The sequence below is a fragment of the Lithobates pipiens genome, unplaced genomic scaffold (assembly GCF_037356315.1).
Source record: "Lithobates pipiens isolate NorthernLeopardFrog02 unplaced genomic scaffold, aLitPip1_a1.2 Scaffold_13, whole genome shotgun sequence".
In the NCBI taxonomy this organism is placed as follows: domain Eukaryota; kingdom Metazoa; phylum Chordata; class Amphibia; order Anura; family Ranidae; genus Lithobates; species Lithobates pipiens.
In genome coordinates, this window is record NW_027507718.1 from 543,930,888 (window position 1) to 543,950,885 (window position 19,998).

At 48.7% G+C, this 19,998-nt stretch overlaps 1 protein-coding gene across 4 annotated transcripts in view; it reads left to right on the forward strand.

Moving 5' to 3' along the window:
* Positions 1-1,766: 1,766 nt before the first annotated feature.
* The window catches only part of LOC143975794 (PC-esterase domain-containing protein 1A-like), a gene marked incomplete at its 3' end in the record, with an annotated part of 66,269 nt that continues 48,037 nt past the window's right edge, over positions 1,767-19,998 (forward strand). For 3 of the 4 annotated variants that reach the window (XM_077478328.1, XM_077478329.1, XM_077478330.1), the window contains 3 exon segments: positions 1,767-1,948; positions 15,645-15,740; positions 19,586-19,665. In XM_077478328.1, the coding sequence (XP_077334454.1) occupies positions 15,668-15,740; positions 19,586-19,665 (153 nt within the window). 4 annotated transcript variants of the gene reach the window in all.

The following is a 19,998-nucleotide window of genomic DNA, read 5'->3' on the forward strand; positions in this document are numbered from 1 at the left end:
ATTGTGCCCCATCGGTGGGCCTCGTTGGTAGGAATTGTGCCCCATTGTTGGCGTCGTTGGTAGGAATTGTGCCTCATTGTTGGCGTCGTTGGTAGGAATTGTGCCTCATTGTTGGCGTTGTTGGTAGGAATTGTGCCTCATTGTTGGCGTCGTTGGTAGGAATTGTACCTCCATTGTTGGCATCGTTGGTAGGAATTGTACCTCATTGGTGGTGTCGTTGGTAGGAATTGTGCCCCATTGTTGGCGTCGTTGGTAGGAATTGTGCCCCATTGTTGGCGTCGTTGGTAGGAATTGTGCCCCATTGGTGGCGTCGTTGGTAGGAATTGTGCCCCATTGGTGGCGTCGTTGCTAGGAATTGTGCCCCATTGGTGGCGTCGTTGCTAGGAATTGTGCCCCATTGGTGGCGTCGTTGCTAGGAATTGTGCCCCATTGGTGGCGTCGTTGCTAGGAATTGTGCCCCATTGGTGGCGTCGTTGCTAGGAATTGTGCCCCATTGGTGGCGTCGTTGCTAGGAATTGTGCCCCATTGGTGGCGTCGTTGCTAGGAATTGTGCCCCATTGGTGGCGTCGTTGCTAGGAATTGTGCCCCATGGTGGCGTCGTTGCTAGGAATTGTGCCCCATTGGTGGCGTCGTTGCTAGGAATTGTGCCCCATTGGTGGCGTCGTTGGTAGGAATTGTGCCCCATTGGTGGCGTCGTTGGTAGGAATTGTGCCCCATTGGTGGCGTCGTTGGTAGGAATTGTGCCTCATTGGTGGCGTCGTTGGTAGGAATTGTGCCTCATCGGTGGCGTCGTTGGTAGGAATTGTGCCCCATCGGTGGGCGTCGTTGGTAGGAATTGTGCCCCATCGGTGGGCGTCGTTGGTAGGAATCGTGCCCCATCGGTGGGCGTCGTTGGTAGGAATTGTGCCCCATCGGTGGGCGTCGTTGGTAGGAATTGTGCCCCATCGGTGGGCGTCGTTGGTAGGAATTGTGCCATCGGTGGGCGTCGTTGGTAGGAATTGTGCCCCATCGGTGGGCGTTGTTGGTAGGAATTGTGCCCCTTCGGTGGGCGTCGTTGGTAGGAATTGTGCCCCATTGGTGGGCAGGAATTGTGCCCCATGGTTGGGCGTCGTTGGGTAGGAATTGTGCCCCAGGGTTGGGCGTCGTTGGGTAGGAATTGTGCCCCATGGGTTGGGCGTCGTTGGGTAGGAATTGTGCCCCATGGGTTGGGCGTCGTTGGGTAGGAATTGTGCCCCCATCGTTGGAGAATACAATAGCACCTCAAGGGCCACAGTTTGGAGAGCACTGTTTTGAGCAGAATGTTGTATGGTGTGTGTGGCTTCATGTTGAGAGATGAGATCCATTGATGGAACCCTGAGTGACCTTCATAGATGTGTGTGTGTGTGTGTGTGTGTGTGTGTGTGTGTGTGTTTTTGAACTTGTATCTACTCATTGACTGCACCTTGTGTAACCCTAGAGCCCTGACCTCGGAACATTGTCCAATCACAGAATAGATACAAGTTGCGGCGTGTGCTGCACGAGGTCCTCACCGAGTCTCGTTTGCGGCCGGATGACACACTTGGCTGAATGTAAACAGGAAAGTGAAACTCTTCTCTCCAGTTACATTTTCTTTTCTTTTTTCTTTCACAAGAAAACCTCGTCTGGTCTGCCAGACGCAACAAAATCTGCGGGTTCCACCATTTACCTGCCAGGCTGGGTTTGTCCCTCTTTTTTGTCACATTTTCTGTCCCTTTTTTTTTTTTTTTTTTTGTTATTTAGAATTTTTCTTTTTGGTGAGACGCTCCTAGTGTAAGGGTGGTTTCTCCTCCCCCAGAACAATGCTGAAGACACGGCTTATCTCATTGCAGCACTGAGATCGCTCGGGTGAGTCGGTGATGAAGGCAGATCCCCAATTCAAAGTCGGTGGGGGGAAGAAATCTGAAACGAGAGCACAATTTCTACAAAAAAGGTAAGAATCTGCAACAATGTTGCTGACATCGCTGCAAGTATATTTTTATTTGGTGGGGGGAGATGTTGATGGGGGTGTGGGGGGGGGGAGATGTTGATGTGGGGGGGGGGGGGGAAGATGTTGGTGGGGTGATGGTGGTGGGAATGGGGGCTATCCTATTTAATAAAGTATGTGTTTGGGTGGGGGAGGGTCTTACCTCCCCCTTTTTTATTTTATTTTTTATTTTAATTTTTTTATATTATTTATTATTATTATTATTATTATTATAGTTTTATTTTTTATTTTGATTTTTTTTATATTATTATTATATTTTTTATTTTTTAGTTTAATTTTTTTATATTATAATAATAATAATAATAATAATAAATAATATAAAAAAATAAAAAATAAATAAAATAATAATAATAATATTTTATTTTTTATTATTATTTTTTTTTTTTTTGCTAAACCTACTCAATCCATCCAGATGTCTCCATCTCAAGAACATGCACTAATTGACTTGTAGTCCTAGTCCAGTGATGGAGAACCTTGGCACCCAAGATGTTTTGGAACTACATTTCCCATGGTTCTCCACTACTCTGCAGAGTGACTGAACTTCATGGGAAATGTAGTTCCAGAACATCTGGGGTGCCAAGGTTCACCATCACTGCCCTAGGATAAGAACCGGGAGGGCCAATTGGAGTCTTTGGCTTCATTCACACCCGAGTGTCACATTTTTGAGCATTTTCTGGGGTGTTTTGTATACATGTTTATGAGCTTTGGTGGTTTTTAATTAGCCAATAGGAGAAAAATATCTATTTTGTTACTGTTTTGTGATGTTTTTTGAACCCCCCCCCCCCCCCCCTTCTTTTTTTTTTTTTTTTTTTTGATTTATTATTTTCACTTTATTTTTGTTGGGGGTTAATTTTTAATTATTTTTTATCTACTTTATTTCTTTTGTTAGATTGGGGTTAATATTATACTTAAGGGCTGGGGTTAGAGCTTGTGTGTGTGTTTTTTTTTTTTTTTTTTTTTTTTTTTTTTTTTATTATTATTGCATTTGAGCAGGAAAACCTGCAACAAAACGCTTGGAAAAATGCCCCAATCTGCCCGATTTTGATTTTTTCCTGCAGAGCTGATCCATTCAGAGCACATTACAGGGGGCAGATCAGGGGACATGGCGGGGGCAGATCATGGGGCAGATCAGGGGACATGACATGGGGCAGAGCACATGACAGGGGACGTGACATGGGGATGGGGGCACACGACGGGGCACATTTCTGTCCATGAATGGTATATGTTGGGTGGAGCACTACTTTTTACAAGTGGATTTCTTGCAATAGACCTGCAGTCCTCCTGTGTCTCTCTGTATCCTAAAACTGTCAATTTTACAGCAACTGGAAGATAAACAGAAGCAAAATATTAAAGCGGGAGTCCGCCGGGAGCCCGCGCGTTTTTTTTTTTTTTTTTTTTTTTTAAAGTCAGCAGCTACAAATACTGCAGCTGCTGACTTTTAAAATAAGGACACTTACCCACCCAGCGCGCCCGCGATGTCGGCACCCGAAGCCGATCGCTAGGTCGTCTGTCGGGTGCTGCCGCCGCCATCTTGGGTATGGGAATCAGGAAGTGGAGCCTTTCGGCTTCATTTCCCGGTTCCCTACTGCGCATGCGCGAATCGCGCTGCGCAATAAGGACGGTCCCCGCTGCCTCTGGGATCTGTGTGTTTCCCAGCAGGCAGCGGGGCACTTGCGGGAAGGGGCGGGCACTTGCGGAAAGGGGCGTAAGTTACGCCCCTTTCCGCAGAGAGCTATCCCGGAAGTGGGTGCAGTTACCTGGATTATCCAGGTAACTGCACACCCCTCCCCCCTGAAAGGTGCCGATTGTGGCACCGGAGGGGGGGGGGGGATTCCGATGAGCGGAAGGTCCACTTTAGGGTGGACCTCCGCTTTAAGTCATCAGCTGTCAGTTTCCCTTTAATGCGAAACTCTCATCTATTTTGTTTAGACTCGGCTCGTATTGTTCCTAATATACAATGCAAATCTCTTATACGTGTCGCTGGTTTTCCGATTTTTTTTTTTTTTTTTTATTTTTTTTTTTTTTTTTGGCATATGGCTCTGATCAGCCATGCTGGAAGCACCGTGTATTTATTTTGTTCTTGACCTGCATGCTGCCAGATAACGATCCGCTCCTGAGGAAGTCTGTGAGAGGGCGGAGTCAGTGATGTCATGGAGCTTTCCAGAGAGACCAGGGATGTCAGAGGAAATAGACGCACGGGTCTCTGCACCCTCATAGAGAATAAGTGGGTGTGGTGTGGTGGTTTTTATTTATTTAATTTTTTTTTTACTTTCTTTTTGTGTGGTGGTTTTTATTTTATTTTTTATTTTATTTTTTTATTTATATATTTTTGTGTGCGGTGGGTATTTATTTTTTTTTTTTTTTTTTTACATTTTCATTTATTTTTGTGTGTGGTGTGGTAGGGGTTTTTTTTTTTTTTTATTTTTTTTATTTTTTTTTCTCCAGTGTTTTGGACCTTCGAGCTACAAAAAACGCTGAGGTGTGATTGGGCCCTGAGAGAGAAGGCAGCGTTTCTGACGTTCTCGGTGTCTGTAGGAAGCAGAATTCTGTGTTTTTCTGGTGGATTTATTGATGTGGATTCCTATCGTGCCAAACTAAATAAATACCACAAATGTTTGTTGTATTTTCCGTGTGCGGCACACAAACCTGTCTGACAGCCCCGTCCTCTATCCTCCGTATCCGTCTGTTACCGCGGTATTAACCCCACAAAAAAAACACTATTGTACTGCGATCATTACATGGGACGGCTGCGTTTTTTCTTTTATTATATAATTTTTTTTTTTTTTTTTTTTTAGGCTTTCTCTCCTCCTATTTTCACCTGGTGATCCAGCCAGAAAGTCTGTTTTCTCAACAGAACAATCATTCCTGAAAATAAATCGGTAACGCCCCCTTTTCTCCCACTGCTCTGTTCAAACCAGGCATTTTTCACGCGTTTTTCTAGTCCAATGTCTGGTTTCCTGACTCCCAGCATGCACCAGTGAAACGTGGACACCTCACTCCTAAAATGCAATTATTATTATTTATTTATTTTAAATGCTTTTCTGCTGCATTTTCTGCTTGCCTGACTCGCAGCAATGGACATGTGACTCAAAAACCGCAGGCACAGTGCGTTTTTAATGCCTTTTAGTGATGCATAATTATTATTTTTTTTTTTAACGCATCAAAAATGCACTGTGGTTGCGGTTTTTGAGTCGCATGTCCATTTCTGAGAGTCAGGCAAGCAGAAAATGCATTTTTTTTTTGTTAATTGCATTTTTGGAGCATTTCTTGAGTCACACGTCCATTGCTGCGAGTCGGGCAACCAAAAAACACACTAGTAATACGTACATTTTTTATTAATGATAATAAATATATATTATTATATATATATATATTTTTTTTTTTTTCCTGGTTGCCTGACTCCCAGCATGCAGCTGTGAGACTTGGTCATGTGACTCGATAATAAAAAAAAAACGCAACCCGCAGTGCATTTTTGAAGCGTTTTTCATGTTTGCGGTGGGTTTTCTGGTTTCCTGACTCCCACCAATGGACATTTTTTATTTTTATTTATTTATTTTTTTTAATGCATTTTCTATTCATTGCAATGAGGAGATTTTGGCTTTGGTGCGATTTTTGAAAAGCGCACCAAAGATGCATCAATCGGGACTTTTCAAAAACGCACCGAACCCGCAGCACAGTGTTGTGAGGAGTCCTATAGGATTCCAAAGGGAACCCTTTTTTAAATTTTTTTAAAACGCAGTTGAAATGCATCGGTGTGAAAAGGGTCCTTAAGAGTGTTGAGACAAACAATTTAGCACTGACCAGGGGTGCTTACAATGATTAGCTTTTATTTATTGATCTAAAATCTTTATCCCAAATAGAAACTGTTTGTTGTAACTGATTTATAAAGTGTGTTGGAGTTTGGCTTCAATGTAATGTATCTAAATCTGCTAATACATCTAACACTGACTGACAATTCTGCTCTCCAAAGGTGCCCCCTGTGCTCCTTGATCCAGAGTGGGGCGCTCTAATTCAGGAGGTGTTACTGGCCAGATCACTGGGGGGGAAAGAAGGCTAATGCGGCCAACACATCTAATGACTGTTGAGCTGCAGTATATGAAGTTCTTGGTGCTTGGCTTTAATATCCTTTTAAATACATGCCTATTGGCCACTTTACCCCCTTCCTGCCTGCCCAGGCCAATATATATATATATATATATATATATATATATATATATATATATATATATATATATATTTATTCTCTGCTTTTAACAGCTGCTTAGTTTCCTTTTTTTTAGTATATATTTTTTTATTTTTTCTATTTTTAAATAAAGTACTATTATTTACACTCGCACTGTATTTCTGTGTGAATTCTGCTACCAGAGCTGTTGGATTGCTCTGGCGCTGAGTATTGTATACACTCCTTCCTCTTATATATATATAATTTTTTTTTTCACAAATGGAGCTTTCTCTTGGTGGTATTTAATCATCTCTGGAGTTTTAAATTTTTTGCTAAATAAATGAAAATAACCTTTTTTTTTTTTAAAGAGAATATATATATATATATTTATATTATAAAAAAAAAAATTTTAAATAACATTTTTCAAATAAGTAATTTTTCACTGTGGGGGGGGGGGGGGGGCGGGGGGTTGGGCACTGTTGGGGCAACATTGGTGAGTACTGTTGGGGGGGCACTGTTGACACAGCACTCATGGGCACTGTTGGGGTGGCAATGAGGCAGCACTGGTGGGCACTGTTGGGGCAGCCCTGTTGGGGGGCAGCACTGGTGGGAACTGTTGGGGGGCAGCACTGGTGGGAACTGTTGGGGGGCAGCACTGGTGGGAACTGTTGGTGGGCACTGTTGGGGGCAGCACTGTTGGGGGGAGGGGGCACTGTTGGGGGGTGACGTGACCGTGCCGCATGCGCACATCACAGGAAGCATTTTTGTATGGGAGAGAGAATGTGACGGACCCTATTAAAAGCTATTCAGACAGCGTTTTTTTTTTTTTATTAATTTAGCAAAAAAAAAAACAGCGGTAATTGAATACCACAAAAAAATCTTTATTTGTGTGAAAATGATAAAATGTCATATGAGTACAGTGTAGCATGACCGCCCAATTGTCATTCAAAGTGCGACGGAGCTGTAAATTGGCCTGGGCAGAAGGGGGGGGTTAAAGTGCCCTGTACTGAAGGGGGTTAAAGTCAAAACTGTATGGCCACAATATAGAGATGGGATCGCTGCAGTGCATTGGTATCGGGTTCACATAAACTTTTGGTTTGCTTTAGGAAGCAGCATGGTGGTTAGGAGAGGGGCTTGGTCAGGGTTACCTTTTTTTTTTTTTTTTTGTTTGTTTTTTTTTTTTGTGTTTTTGTTTTTCTCTTGTTTTTAATTTAATTTTAATTATTTTTGTTGTTGTTTTTACGTCTACACTACAAGAAGTACTTGAGATCTAAAAAAGGAAAAAAAAAAAACACCTGGAGGGTACAGGGATAATTGCTGCCTGTAACGCTCTTACTATTTTTTTTGTTTCTGGAATAAGCAATAAAAAATGTAATAAACAAACAAAACGCTCTTCCTGTGGGGACCACGCTGGGCGCACTGGACCACGCTGGGCGCACTGTAGCCATGGAGGAGCGGCGTTGTCACCTTAAGTCAGCAGCGTTGTCCAAATTCCCCCCCCCCCCACTCCGTTTTTACTTTCCTGAGCCCCTTCATCTCTTCGCCAGAGACGTGCTCTCTCCCTCTCTCCACAGGCTCCTGGCTTTTGATTGGATAGATTGATAGCAGTGCAGCCATTGGCTCCCGCTGCTGTCAATCAAATCTGATAATGGGGGGCAGGGCCAAGTCCAGCATTCGTGTCTATGGACGCCTAATGCTGGAATCAGGAGCGTGCCCGCAAGGTAACCCCCCGCCCGGGAGGGCGCTTCACCTAGGGGGTTATCTGATGCGGGGAGGAGCCACCGAGGGACCCCAGAAGACGATCATTTACAATCACTTTGATAGGACCATCTATCAGAAGTCCAATCGATACCCTGGTCAGATGCCGCTGTTGGTCTGAGGATTGTCCAGCATGGGGCTCCCAGCGTCAACATTGATTGGGGGGAAGGTTTTGTCACCTTCATCTGGGGGGTCTGATGACATTTATTGTGTGTGTGTGTGTGTGTGTGTGGCCGGTTTGGCTCCATCCAACACTGACAATATGAAGGCCGCAGGCTTTTCCTTTTTGGGCTAAAGATTCTATATAAAATAATAAAAGCTGACCTGTGTAAGCACCCCTCTCACTGCTAAATGGTTTGTCCCAACCTTCTATAACTGCCATTATTTTATTTTTTATTCTGGACAGTTTGGTCTGTTAGAGGCAAATATCAGACTTGCTGGCTGGACCAGCAGGTAATATGGGGGGGGGGGGTTGGTATTTGTTTGTGTGGGTGCTGTGTGTTTGTGTGTGTGTGTGGTCCTGTGTGTGTGTTTGTTTTGTGTGTGGTCCTGTGTGTGGGTGCTGTGTTTTGTGTGGGTGCTGTGTTTTGTGTGGGTGCTGTGTTTTGTGTGGGTGCTGTGTTTTGTGTGGGTGCTGTGTTTGTGTGGGTGCTGTGTGTGTGTGTGGGTGCTGTGTTTTGTGTGGGTGCTGTGTGTGTGTGTGGGTGCTGTGTGGTGTGTGGGTGCTGTGTGTGTGTGTGGGTGCTGTGTGTGTGTGTGGGTGCTGTGTGTGTGTGTGTGGGTGCTGTGTGTGTGTGTGTGTGTGTGTGTGTGGGTGCTGTGTGTGTGTGTGTTGGGTGCTGTTGTGTGTGGGTGCTGTCTGTGTGTGGGTGCTGTCTGTGTGTGGGTGCTGTCTGTGTGTGGGTGCCTGTCTGTGTGTGGGTGCTGTCTGTTTGTGTGTGTGCTGTCTGTTTGTGTGTGTGCTGTCTGTTTGTGTGTGTGCTGTCTGTTTGTGTGTGTGCTGTCTGTTTGTGTGTGTGCTGTCTGTTTGTGTGTGTGCTGTCTGTTTGTGTGTGTGGCTGTCTGTTTGTGTGTGTGCTGTCTGTTTGTGTGTGTGCTGTCTGTTTGTGTGTGTGCTGTCTGTTTGTGTGTGTGCTGTCTGTTTGTGTGTGTGCTGTCTGTTTGTTTGTGTGTGTGTGTGGGTGCTGTCTGTTTGTGTGTGTGCTGTCTGTGTGTGTGTGCTGTCTGTGTGTGTGTGCTGTCTGTGTGTGGGTGCTGTCTGTGTGTGGGTGCTGTCTGTGTGTGGGTGCTGTCTGTGTGTGGGTGCTGTCTGTGTGTGGGTGCTGTCTGTGTGTGGGTGCTGTGTCTGTGTGTGGGTGCTGTCTGTGTGTGGGTGCTGTCTGTGTGTGGGTGCTGTCTGTGTGTGGGTGCTGTCTGTGTGTGGGTGCTGTCTGTGTGTGTGGGTGCTGTCTGTGTGTGTGTGTGCTGTCTGTTTGTGTGTGTGCTGTCTGTTTGTGTGTGTGCTGTCTGTTTGTGTGTGTGCTGTCTGTTTGTTTGTGTGTGTGTGTGTGTGTGGGTGCTGTCTGTTTGTGTGTGTGTGTGCTGTCTGTTTGTGTGTGTGCTGTCTGTTTGTTTGTGTGTGTGTGTGGGTGCTGTCTGTTTGTTTGTGTGTGTGTGTGGGTGCTGTCTGTTTGTTTGTGTGTGTGTGTGGGTGCTGTCTGTTTGTTTGTGTGTGTGTGTGGGTGCTGTCTGTTTGTGTGTGTGTGTGTGTGTGGGTGCTGTCTGTTTGTGTGTGTGCTGTCTGTGTGTGCTGTCTGTTTGTTTGTGTGTGTGTGTGCTGTCTGTTTGTGTGTGTGCTGTCTGTTTGTGTGTGTGCTGTCTGTTTGTGTGTGTGCTGTCTGTTTGTGTGGGTGCTGTCTGTTTGTGTGTGTGGGTGCTGTCTGTGTGTGTGTGTGTGGGTGCTGTCTGTTTGTGTGTGTGTGTGTGTTGTGTGTGGGTGCTGTCTGTTTGTGTGTGTGGGTGCTGTCTGTTTGTGTGTGTGGGTGCTGTGTGTGTGTGTGTGTGTGGGTGCTGTCTGTTTGTGTGTGTGTGTGTGTGTGTGGGTGCTGTGTGTGTGTGGGTGCTGTGTGTGTGTGGGTGCTGTGTGTGTGTGGGTGCGTGTGTGTGTGTGTGTGTGTGGGTGCTGTCTGTGTGTGTGTGTGTGGGTGCTGTCTGTGTGTGTGTGTGTGTGGGTGCTGTCTGTGTGTGTGTGTGTGTGGGTGCTGTCTGTGTGTGTGTGTGTGGGTGCTGTCTGTGTGTGTGTGTGTGGGTGCTGTCTGTGTGTGTGTGTGTGGGTGCTGTCTGTGTGTGTGTGTGTGGGTGCTGTCTGTGTGTGTGTGTGTGTGGGTGCTGTCTGTTTGTGTGTGTGTGTGGGTGCTGTCTGTTTGTGTGTGTGTGTGGGTGCTGTTTGTGTGTGTGGGTGCTGTCTGTTTGTGTGTGTGTGTGGGTGCTGTCTGTTTGTGTGTGTGTGTGGGTGCTGTTTGTGTGTGTGGGTGCTGTCTGTTTGTGTGTGTGTGTGTGTGGGTGCTGTGTGTGTGTGTGGGTGCTGTCTGTTTGTGTGTGTGTGTGTGTGGGTGCTGTCTGTTTGTGTGTGTGTGTGTGTGGGTGCTGTCTGTTTGTGTGTGTGTGTGTGTGGGTGCTGTTTGTGTGTGCTGTCTGTTTGTGTGTGTGTGTTTTTTGTTTTTTGACAGATTGCATTATATGCCATTTTTTGCTCTGAAGAACAATCGGCGGCGGGTCGCTTTTTGGAGGGCATGTGACAGGCGGGGAGGAGGTGCTCTTTTGCCTCCTGCCTGTTTTAACCCCCTCAGTCCCGGTTCACACCAGTGTGCTATTGCATGTGATTCACATTGCAAAGCAAATCGCATGCGCTGTCTGTGCGTTCAGACCAAAGTTGCACAGGACCCCCTTTTTATATTTTTTATTTTGGTGTGCACCAGAATCCGCTCACATGGGGGATCACACCCAATGCGATCCGATTCGTGTCCGAACTGACAGTTTGCGCTGTGCAAACCGATCTCGCAGGCTTCTCGCAACGCAGTGTGATCCGAGCCTAAGAGACTGAACCACTTGAACGGGTCGTATGCAGCAGGAAGCTCTGCTCAATGAAGGCTTTTTAAAAATTTTTTTTTTTTTTTGGTCTCTTCCCTCCCACCCCCCCCCCCCCCCCCCCCCCCCCCCGAGCACAGCAGCCCATGAACACAGCCCACAGGCCCCTCCACAACACACTGACACCCCCCACACAGCACACTGATGACCACAGCACATGGAACCCCCGCCCGCACAGCACGCGCACACAGCACACGGTTCCCCCCCCCCCACACAGCGCACGGGTGACCCCTTCCCTCCGCCACAGCACACAGACCCCGCACAGTACACACACACACTGGAAACTGACTGTATGGTGTTAACTAGAGCCATTGGAATACAATGGAGGGGGGGGGGGGGAAGTCGTCCAATGCTTGCACCTTAACAAGAAGTCTCATGTTGGGAGATTTTTTTTTTTTTTTTTTTAATTGGTTGTGAAGGCTGAAAAAGAAAGCTAATGCAGGCGTCTGGAGTCCTCCAAGGACTGGTAGGCTGCAATATATTACATTTTAGGTTTAGGTGTGCCTTAGTACAGGCTCCTCGCCCTCTCCACTGACCGGTGTCCTATCATATATGGTCCCCCATCGGATAGTGTCTGCTGTGTACTGCACATGCTCAGTACACAGCACACACAGATTCCGAAAATAGCCGAGGATGGACGGCGCCTGCGCTGCGAGTCCAGGTTCTATCCCCACCATCCAAGTGGACATAGAGTTAGAATATGAAAGAGCCGAGCACAGCCCGAAATGTGGCAAGCGAAGCTCGCCCGCGAGGGGCCCTCTAATTTTCACAACCCTATGTCCGCTTGGATGGTGGGGCTACCACTTCCACTCACGGCGCAGGTGCCGTTCAGCTTCGGAGATTCTCCAAAGCTTCTTCTGCCCCGTACTGCGCATGCGCAGTACGGGGCGGACACTATATGATGGCAGGACACTATCTGCCAGAACACCGGCAGACCTGTGGTGGACAATGTTTAGGTTCACGTGAAGGTGACCCGGTCACACGGTGACCAAGGCCACAGGGAGGAGATGAGAACGGAACAAAGTTATTCTTGAGTTTTCTCTTCCTGTTTTAGTAAATAAGTAATTTTTCTTGAGCTGATTAGGCAGCACTGATGGACGCTGATGAGACGTCGGGGCTGCGCGCTGATGAGACGTCGGGGCTGCGCGCTGATGAGACGTCGGGGCTGCGCGCTGATGAGACGTCGGGGCTGCGCGCTGATGAGACGTCGGGGCTGCGCGCTGATGAGACGTCGGGGCTGCGCGCTGATGAGAACGTCGGGGCTGCGCGCTGATGAGACGTCGGGGCTGCGCGCTGATGAGACGTCGGGGCTGCGCGCTGATGAGACGTCGGGGCTGCGCGCTGATGAGACGTCGGGGCTGCGCGCTGATGAGACGTCTGGGCTGCGCGCTGATGAGTCCTTGAAGCTGATGTGTCTTGGCAATGCAGCCCTGGCGAGTCTTGGCGCTGGTGAAATCTTGCTACTGCGGCGCTGATGATCCTGGCAAGTCTTGGCCCTGGCGAGTCTTGGTGATGCGGCGCTGACGAGTCTTGGAGCTGACGATTCTGGCGAGTCTTGGCCCTGGCGAGTCTTGCCACTGGCGATTCTGGCGAGTCTTGGCGCTGGTGAATCTTGCCACTGCGGCGCTGACGATCCTGAGGAGTCTTGGCCCTGACGGAGTCTTGGTGATGCGGTGCTGACGATCCTGACGAGTCTTGGCCCTGACGAGTCTTGGCCCTGACGAGTCTTGGCCCTGACGAGTCTTGGCCCTGACGAGTCTTGGCCCTGACGAGTCTTGGCCCTGACGAGTCTTGGCGATGCGGTGCTGACGATCCTGACGAGTCTTGGCGATGCGGTGCTGACGATCCTGACGAGTCTTGGCGATGCGGTGCTGACGATCCTGACGAGTCTTGGCGATGCGGTGCTGACGATCCTGACGAGTCTTGGCGATGCGGTGCTGACGATCCTGACGAGTCTTGGCGATGCGGTGCTGACGATCCTGACGAGTCTTGGCGATGCGGTGCTGACGATCCTGACGAGTCTTGGCGATGCGGTGCTGACGATCCTGACGAGTCTTGGCGATGCGGTGCTGACGATCCTGACGAGTCTTGGCCCTGACGAGTCTTGGCCCTGACGAGTCTTGGCCCTGACGAGTCTTGGCCCTGACGAGTCTTGGCCCTGACGAGTCTTGGTGATGCGGTGCTGACGATCCTGACGAGTCTTGGCCCTGACGAGTCTTGGCCCTGACGAGTCTTGGCGATGCGGTGCTGACGATCCTGACGAGTCTTGGCGATGCGGTGCTGACGATCCTGACGAGTCTTGGCGATGCGGTGCTGACGATCCTGACGAGTCTTGGCGATGCGGTGCTGACGATCCTGACGAGTCTTGGCGATGCGGTGCTGACGATCCTGACGAGTCTTGGCGATGCGGTGCTGACGATCCTGACGAGTCTTGGCGATGCGGTGCTGACGATCCTGACGAGTCTTGGCGATGCGGTGCTGACGATCCTGACGAGTCTTGGCCCTGACGAGTCTTGGCCCTGACGAGTCTTGGCCCTGACGAGTCTTGGCCCTGACGAGTCTTGGCCCTGACGAGTCTTGGCCCTGACGAGTCTTGGTGATGCGGTGCTGACGATCCTGACGAGTCTTGGCCCTGACGAGTCTTGGTGATGCGGTGCTGACGATCCTGACGAGTCTTGGCCCTGACGAGTCTTGGCCCTGACGAGTCTTGGCCCTGACGAGTCTTGGCCCTGACGAGTCTTGGCCCTGACGAGTCTTGGCCCTGACGAGTCTTGGCCCTGACGAGTCTTGGTGATGCGGTGCTGACGATCCTGACGAGTCTTGGCCCTGACGAGTCTTGGTGATGCGGTGCTGACGATCCTGACGAGTCTTGGCCCTGACGAGTCTTGGTGATGCGGTGCTGACGATCCTGACGAGTCTTGGCCCTGACGAGTCTTGGTGATGCGGTGCTGACGATCCTGACGAGTCTTGGCCCTGACGAGTCTTGGTGATGCGGTGCTGACGATCCTGACGAGTCTTGGCCCTGACGAGTCTTGGTGATGCGGTGCTGACGATCCTGACGAGTCTTGGCCCTGACGAGTCTTGGCCCTGACGAGTCTTGGCCCTGACGAGTCTTGGTGATGCGGTGCTGACGATCCTGACGAGTCTTGGCCCTGACGAGTCTTGGTGATGCGGTGCTGACGAGTCTTGGCCCTGACGAGTCTTGGTGATGCGGTGCTGACGATACTGACGAGTCTTGGCCCTGACGAGTCTTGGTGATGCGGTGCTGACGATACTGACGAGTCTTGGCCCTGACGAGTCTTGGTGATGCGGTGCTGACGATACTGACGAGTCTTGGCCCTGACGAGTCTTGGTGATGCGGTGCTGACGATACTGACGAGTCTTGGCCCTGACGAGTCTTGGTGATGCGGTGCTGACGATCCTGACGAGTCTTGGCCCTGACGAGTCTTGGTGATGCGGTGCTGACGATCCTGACGAGTCTTGGCCCTGACGAGTCTTGGTGATGCGGTGCTGACGATCCTGACGGAGTCTTGGCGATGCGGCGCTGACGAGTCTTGGCGCTGGCGAGGCTTGGCCCCGGCGAGGCTTCCCTGATCAGTAGCCTGGTGACCAGTGTAGATGTCCCCCGTGGGGATTGCTGCTTATCGGATCTCCTCTCTTCACACGCCATTAGCGTGAGGCGAGGATTTCCGATAACCGGCAAATCCTGTTTACGCTGTGATTGGCTGTGATCCGAAGGACACATCGATCACCGATTACTCCTCATGCACACGTGCGGGATCATGGGAGGAAGTTCGTAGACTCCCTCCCAGCAATGTGCTGTAGCCCTTATTTGGCTTTAGTGCGGTTGTTGAGAGGTTAAAGCCGCCCATTGGCAACTTTAAAATGCTGGTCTCTCCTTGTAATCTCTCTGGCTCAGTATATTCAAAGTCACTGGACTGCGCCAAAAAGAGTCCACCTGGAAGAATTTTTTTATTTTTCCTTTTTAAGGCCAACTCTACCTCCGTTTAGCACGTATATGGATTTCCAGTTTGGCAGAATTGGGCAATTTTGTAAGGCAATGGAGTTTTCATGCTCGTCCTGGAGGGGTCCGGGGTGAAGGGCTGGGACGGTTTCAAAGGATGTTGGTTGTGGTGTCTTCAAAGGGTGATGCCTCGAAAAAGGTGACACCAGAAACGGCCTCTATTTCGTGTTGTCACCCCACAGTATGAAGAGGAATGTGATCTGGTATTGGGGTTGGGCTAAGCCTACAAGACTGCAGGGAATCGGTACTATTTTAGAAGGTACGATATGACTGGGGTCGGACGCTACGCTTTCCAAAACTTGGCCTGAGTTTGTTTTGCTTTCACATAAAGTTGACAGTAACAGCTGGAGTTACATCAGAGTTTGTGCGGTTTCACCCTCCGCTGTAGAGAGAGGAAGTGACAGTTGGGTTTCTGTATCGGGAAGTAGGCAGTACTGAGGTCTAGACACCGATCACAACTGTTTGTATCCTCTGTACCCCGATGAGTCCCCCGATACCGTCCACCGTCTACGCATTTCACCTTGCCTATCCTGCGCTCACACGCTAAGCTTTGCCTCTCTCTCTCTCTGCAGTGACCGCATGACCACACGGAGCCATGGGGTACTTCAGCTCTGACGACGTCAAGCGACTTCTTCACAACAAGTATGTGGCCGTCCTGGGAGACTCCAGTGAGTATGATGATGATGATGATGATGATGATGATGATCACCCGGCACGGGTCAGACCTTGATGGGTGTCCAGAATAGCAACTGTCTGAGGTTCCTTTACTGAAGGAAGAGAAACCGTTTGCGTGGCAAAGTGGGGTGAAGCCGTAATCACTTTACCCCCCGTGACCTGTCCATATGTTGTAGAAAAAAATACATTTTAGTTTATTTTTGGTTTTATTTATTTTTTTGCTTTTGCTTTTTTAATTTTTTTTTTGTTTGTGTATTTTGGTGTATTTTTTATTTTTTCATTTAAAAAAAAAAATTATTTTATTTTTTTTCTTTGCTGTGCTTTTTGTTTTTCTTTTTTGTGTGTTCTTTGAGTTGGTGGTTTTTTTTTTTTTTTTTTTTTTTTTTTTTTTTTTTTTTTTGGGTGTGTTGTGGGGGGGGGGGGGGCGGGGTGCTTTTTCCCTTTTTTTTGCTTGCTCCTGCAGTCTGTCGCTCCCCCCCCCCGCTTGCTCCTCCTTTCTGCCCCCCTACGTGCTCCTGCAGTCTGTCGCCCCCCCCCCCGCCCGCTTGCTCCTGCAGTCTACACCCCCACCACCCCCCCCACTTTCTCCTGCAGTCTGCCCCCCCGCTTGCTCCTTCAGTCTCCCCCCCACCCCCCTGCTTGCTCTTGCAGTCTGCCCCACCCCCCAATTGCTCCTGCAGCCTGTCGCCCCCCCTCTTGCTCCTGTCACCCCACCCCCTGCTTGCTCCTGCAGCCTGTCGCCCCACCCCCTGCTTGCTCCTGCAGCCTGTCGCCCCACCCCCTGCTTGCTCCTGCAGCCTGTCGCCCCACCCCCTGCTTGCTCCTGCAGCCTGTCGCCCCACCCCCTGCTTGCTCCTGCAGCCTGTCGCCCCACCCCCTGCTTGCTCCTGCAGCCTGTCGCCCCCCCCTCCCCCACGCTTGCTCCTGCAGCCTGTCGCCCCCCCCCTCCCCCACGCTTGCTCCTGCAGCCTGTCGCCCCCCCCCTCCCCCACGCTTGCTCCTGCAGCCTGTCGCCCCCCCCCTCCCCCACGCTTGCTCCTGCAGCCTGTCGCCCCCCCCTCCCCCACGCTTGCTCCTGCAGCCTGTCGCCCCCCCCTCCCCCACACTTGCTCCTGCAGCCTGTCGCCCCCCCCTCCCCCACGCTTGCTCCTGCAGCCTGTCGCCCCCCCCCCCCCCCCCCCCGCTCCTGCTCTCCTTCCTTCCCCCGCCCTCCCCCTTTGCTCCTGCAATTCATTACAGAGAGCATCACCGTTGATCTGTATACACAGGCATTGCATATTTAAAGGGGACGCTGCTGTGCAGTGATCTTCATACCGATGGTAAAGGCAGCAATCACAATAAATACTGATATGTTATCACTTCAGCACAGCTGTGATCGGAGGTGGGGAATATCTTGTAACTGGTGGCAGACAGCAGAGCTGATGAGGGAGGAGACCCCCCAGCCTTGGCCCCGCTCACACCTGGGGGGCTTTGTAGCTCGAAGCTCAACAGGCGAAATCCCATTCGTTTCAATGGCCCCTAAAAACGTGGTGCGATTCTGCCTGCGATTGTCACGTGACAAATCGCTCTGCAATCCACAACCTTGTTCTGCACAAAGGAGCTTCTTTTGGGAGACGGGCTTCGCGTCATGCGAATTGCAGTGCGATTTTTGTCACGTGACAATCGCGGTAAGAACCGTTTTTTTTAGATGCCATTGAAATTTACCTCTGAAGTTACAATTGTGCGATTTTAGTCATTTGACAAAGCGTTTGGAATTCGCCTGCAATACAAACACCCAGGTGTGAACAGAGCCTTACAAGAAAAATACTTGGGGTAGTGGCGCGGCCTAGTGGATGTTTTAAATATAACGCCAGTCCATGAAAAGTCCTTTTTGAGCTTACAGGCCATTTTTCAGAGAATATGAATAACACAAAACGTTTTCTTTCACTCATGGTCAGTGTTTGGCTGAAGCCATTTATTATCAATCAACTGTGATTTACTCTTTTTTTTTTAAAATCCTAATCACAACAGAAACTACCTAAATGATCCTGATCAAAAGTTTACACACCCCCAGTTCTTAATACCGTGTATTGCCCCCTTTACTATCAATAACAGCTTGAAGTCTTTTGCGGTATTTGTGGATGAGGCTCTTTATCTTCTCAGATGGTAAAGCTGCCCATTCCTTTTGGCAAAAAGCTTCCAGTTCCTGGAAATTCTTGGGCTGTCTTGCATGAACGGCGCGTTTTTGAGATCGGGTCAATGATATTGAGATATCCAGAAACCTTCACTTTATTCTGCTGTAGCCAATGACAGGTCGACTTTGCCTCGTGATTTTTTTTCGATCATCGCCATGTTGGAATGTCCCATGCGCATCTTCCTGGCTGATGAATGCAAATGTTCTTCCAGTATTTTTGGATAACATTCTGCATTCATCTTGCCAACAATTTTTTTTGACCAAATTTCCTGTGGCCTTTGTAGCTCACACATCCCCAAAACATCAGCGATCCACCTCCGTGTTTCACAGTAGGGATGGTGGACCTTTCATCATAGTCCTTGTTGACTCCTCTCCAAATGTAGCGTTTTTGGTTGTGGCCAAAAAGCTCAATTTTGGTCTCGTCTCTCCAAATGACTTTGTGCCAGAAGGTTTGAGGCTTGTTTCTGTGCTGTTTGGTGTATTGTAAGCCGGATACTTTGTGGCATTTGCGTAGTGATGGCTTTCTTCTGGCGACTCGGCCATGCAGCCCATCTTTCTTCAAGTGCCTCCTATTGAAACAGCCACACCACATGTTTTCAGAGAGTCCTGTATTTCACCTGAAGTTATTTGTGTTTTTTTTTTTTTTTTTTTGCATCCCGAACAATTTTCCTGGCAGTTGTGGCTGAAATTTTAGTTGGTCTACCTGACCGTGGTAGTTTGGTTTCAACAGAACCCCCTCATTTTCCACTTCTTGATTAGAGTTTGAACACTGCTGATTGGCATTCTCAATTCCTTACAAAAAAGCAAATATATCAAGCACGGCGCTGTCCCATCCTATCCAGTTCCTCCAGAATGCTTCTAAACAATATATATGTTTGTTACATCCACTCCGGGCGTTGCTGCTCTTACTCAATTCAATTCCTTGGATATCTTTTTATATCCCTTTTCCTGTTTTTATACACTTCAGCTACCTTTTTGCGCAGATCCTTTTGACAATTCTTTTGCGTTCCCCATGACTCAGAATCCAGAAACGTCAGTGCGGCACTGGATGAAAGATGCAAGGGTCTGTCAGGAGTCCAGAAACTCATTGACCTTTTATACACACAGACTAATTACAAGCAAACAGATCACAGGTGAGGAGGGTTACCTTTTTAATAGCCATTCAATCCCCTTTGTATCAACTTGTGTGCATGTTATCAGGCCAAAATCACCAGGGTATGTAAACTTTTGATCAGGGTCTTTTTGGTTTCTGTTGTGATTTTTGATTTTAAAAATAAAACACTGTTGATTGATAACGTTGGGGGGGGTTGCTCCAGTGCGTTCACATGATCTCCCCAGAAGCCAGGCTTCTTTGTAGAGCAGAGATGGACAGCAACGGCTGCAGAGCCTGGGTGGTGACGTCACCTACAGACTTAAATTTTAGCAAAACAACTTTGCGTTTTTTTTATATTGCATTTGTGCGCACTAAAATTTTGCGTTTTTGATAATCGGCTGCGCAAATGTGACATAAATTGCAAAAGCCACCGTTTTATTCTCCAGGGCTTCAGCTTTCAGAAAGCCTACTTTTTTGGGGGGGGTGTGTTTTTTCTAAATTTTATTATTTATTTTATTTTGTTGTCAAAAAATTGTCCCGGACAGTAAGTGACTAAAAATATTTGTTTTCAGTTCAAAGATCCGTCTACAAAGATCTTGTGAGACTGCTGCAGAATAACTCTTATCTAACGGAATTCGAGCTCCGAAACAAGGTGAGATCACACCGGTATTTTCTTCCTTTTTTAAGGCCTCCTTCACATGGGGCGTACATAACTTGGAGGGCCGTGTCTATCTGTGTGGAAATGCACAGGTGTTCCTTAAATCTCCCATGATGGCAGCTCCATTGTTGTCAGTTGGGAAGCAGCGGCTGCACGGACCCAGCCGCTGCTCCCCCAATGTGACGTTGGGTGGGTGGTTGGCCCCGAACACATCTTGGATGCTGTGCACCTTCAGTGTCTCATCGGGGAACAGTGGCTGTGTCCTAATCAATGGCAATGGGACTGCATGCTTGGAGATTAAAGGAGCACCATTCTGGTAAACACGAC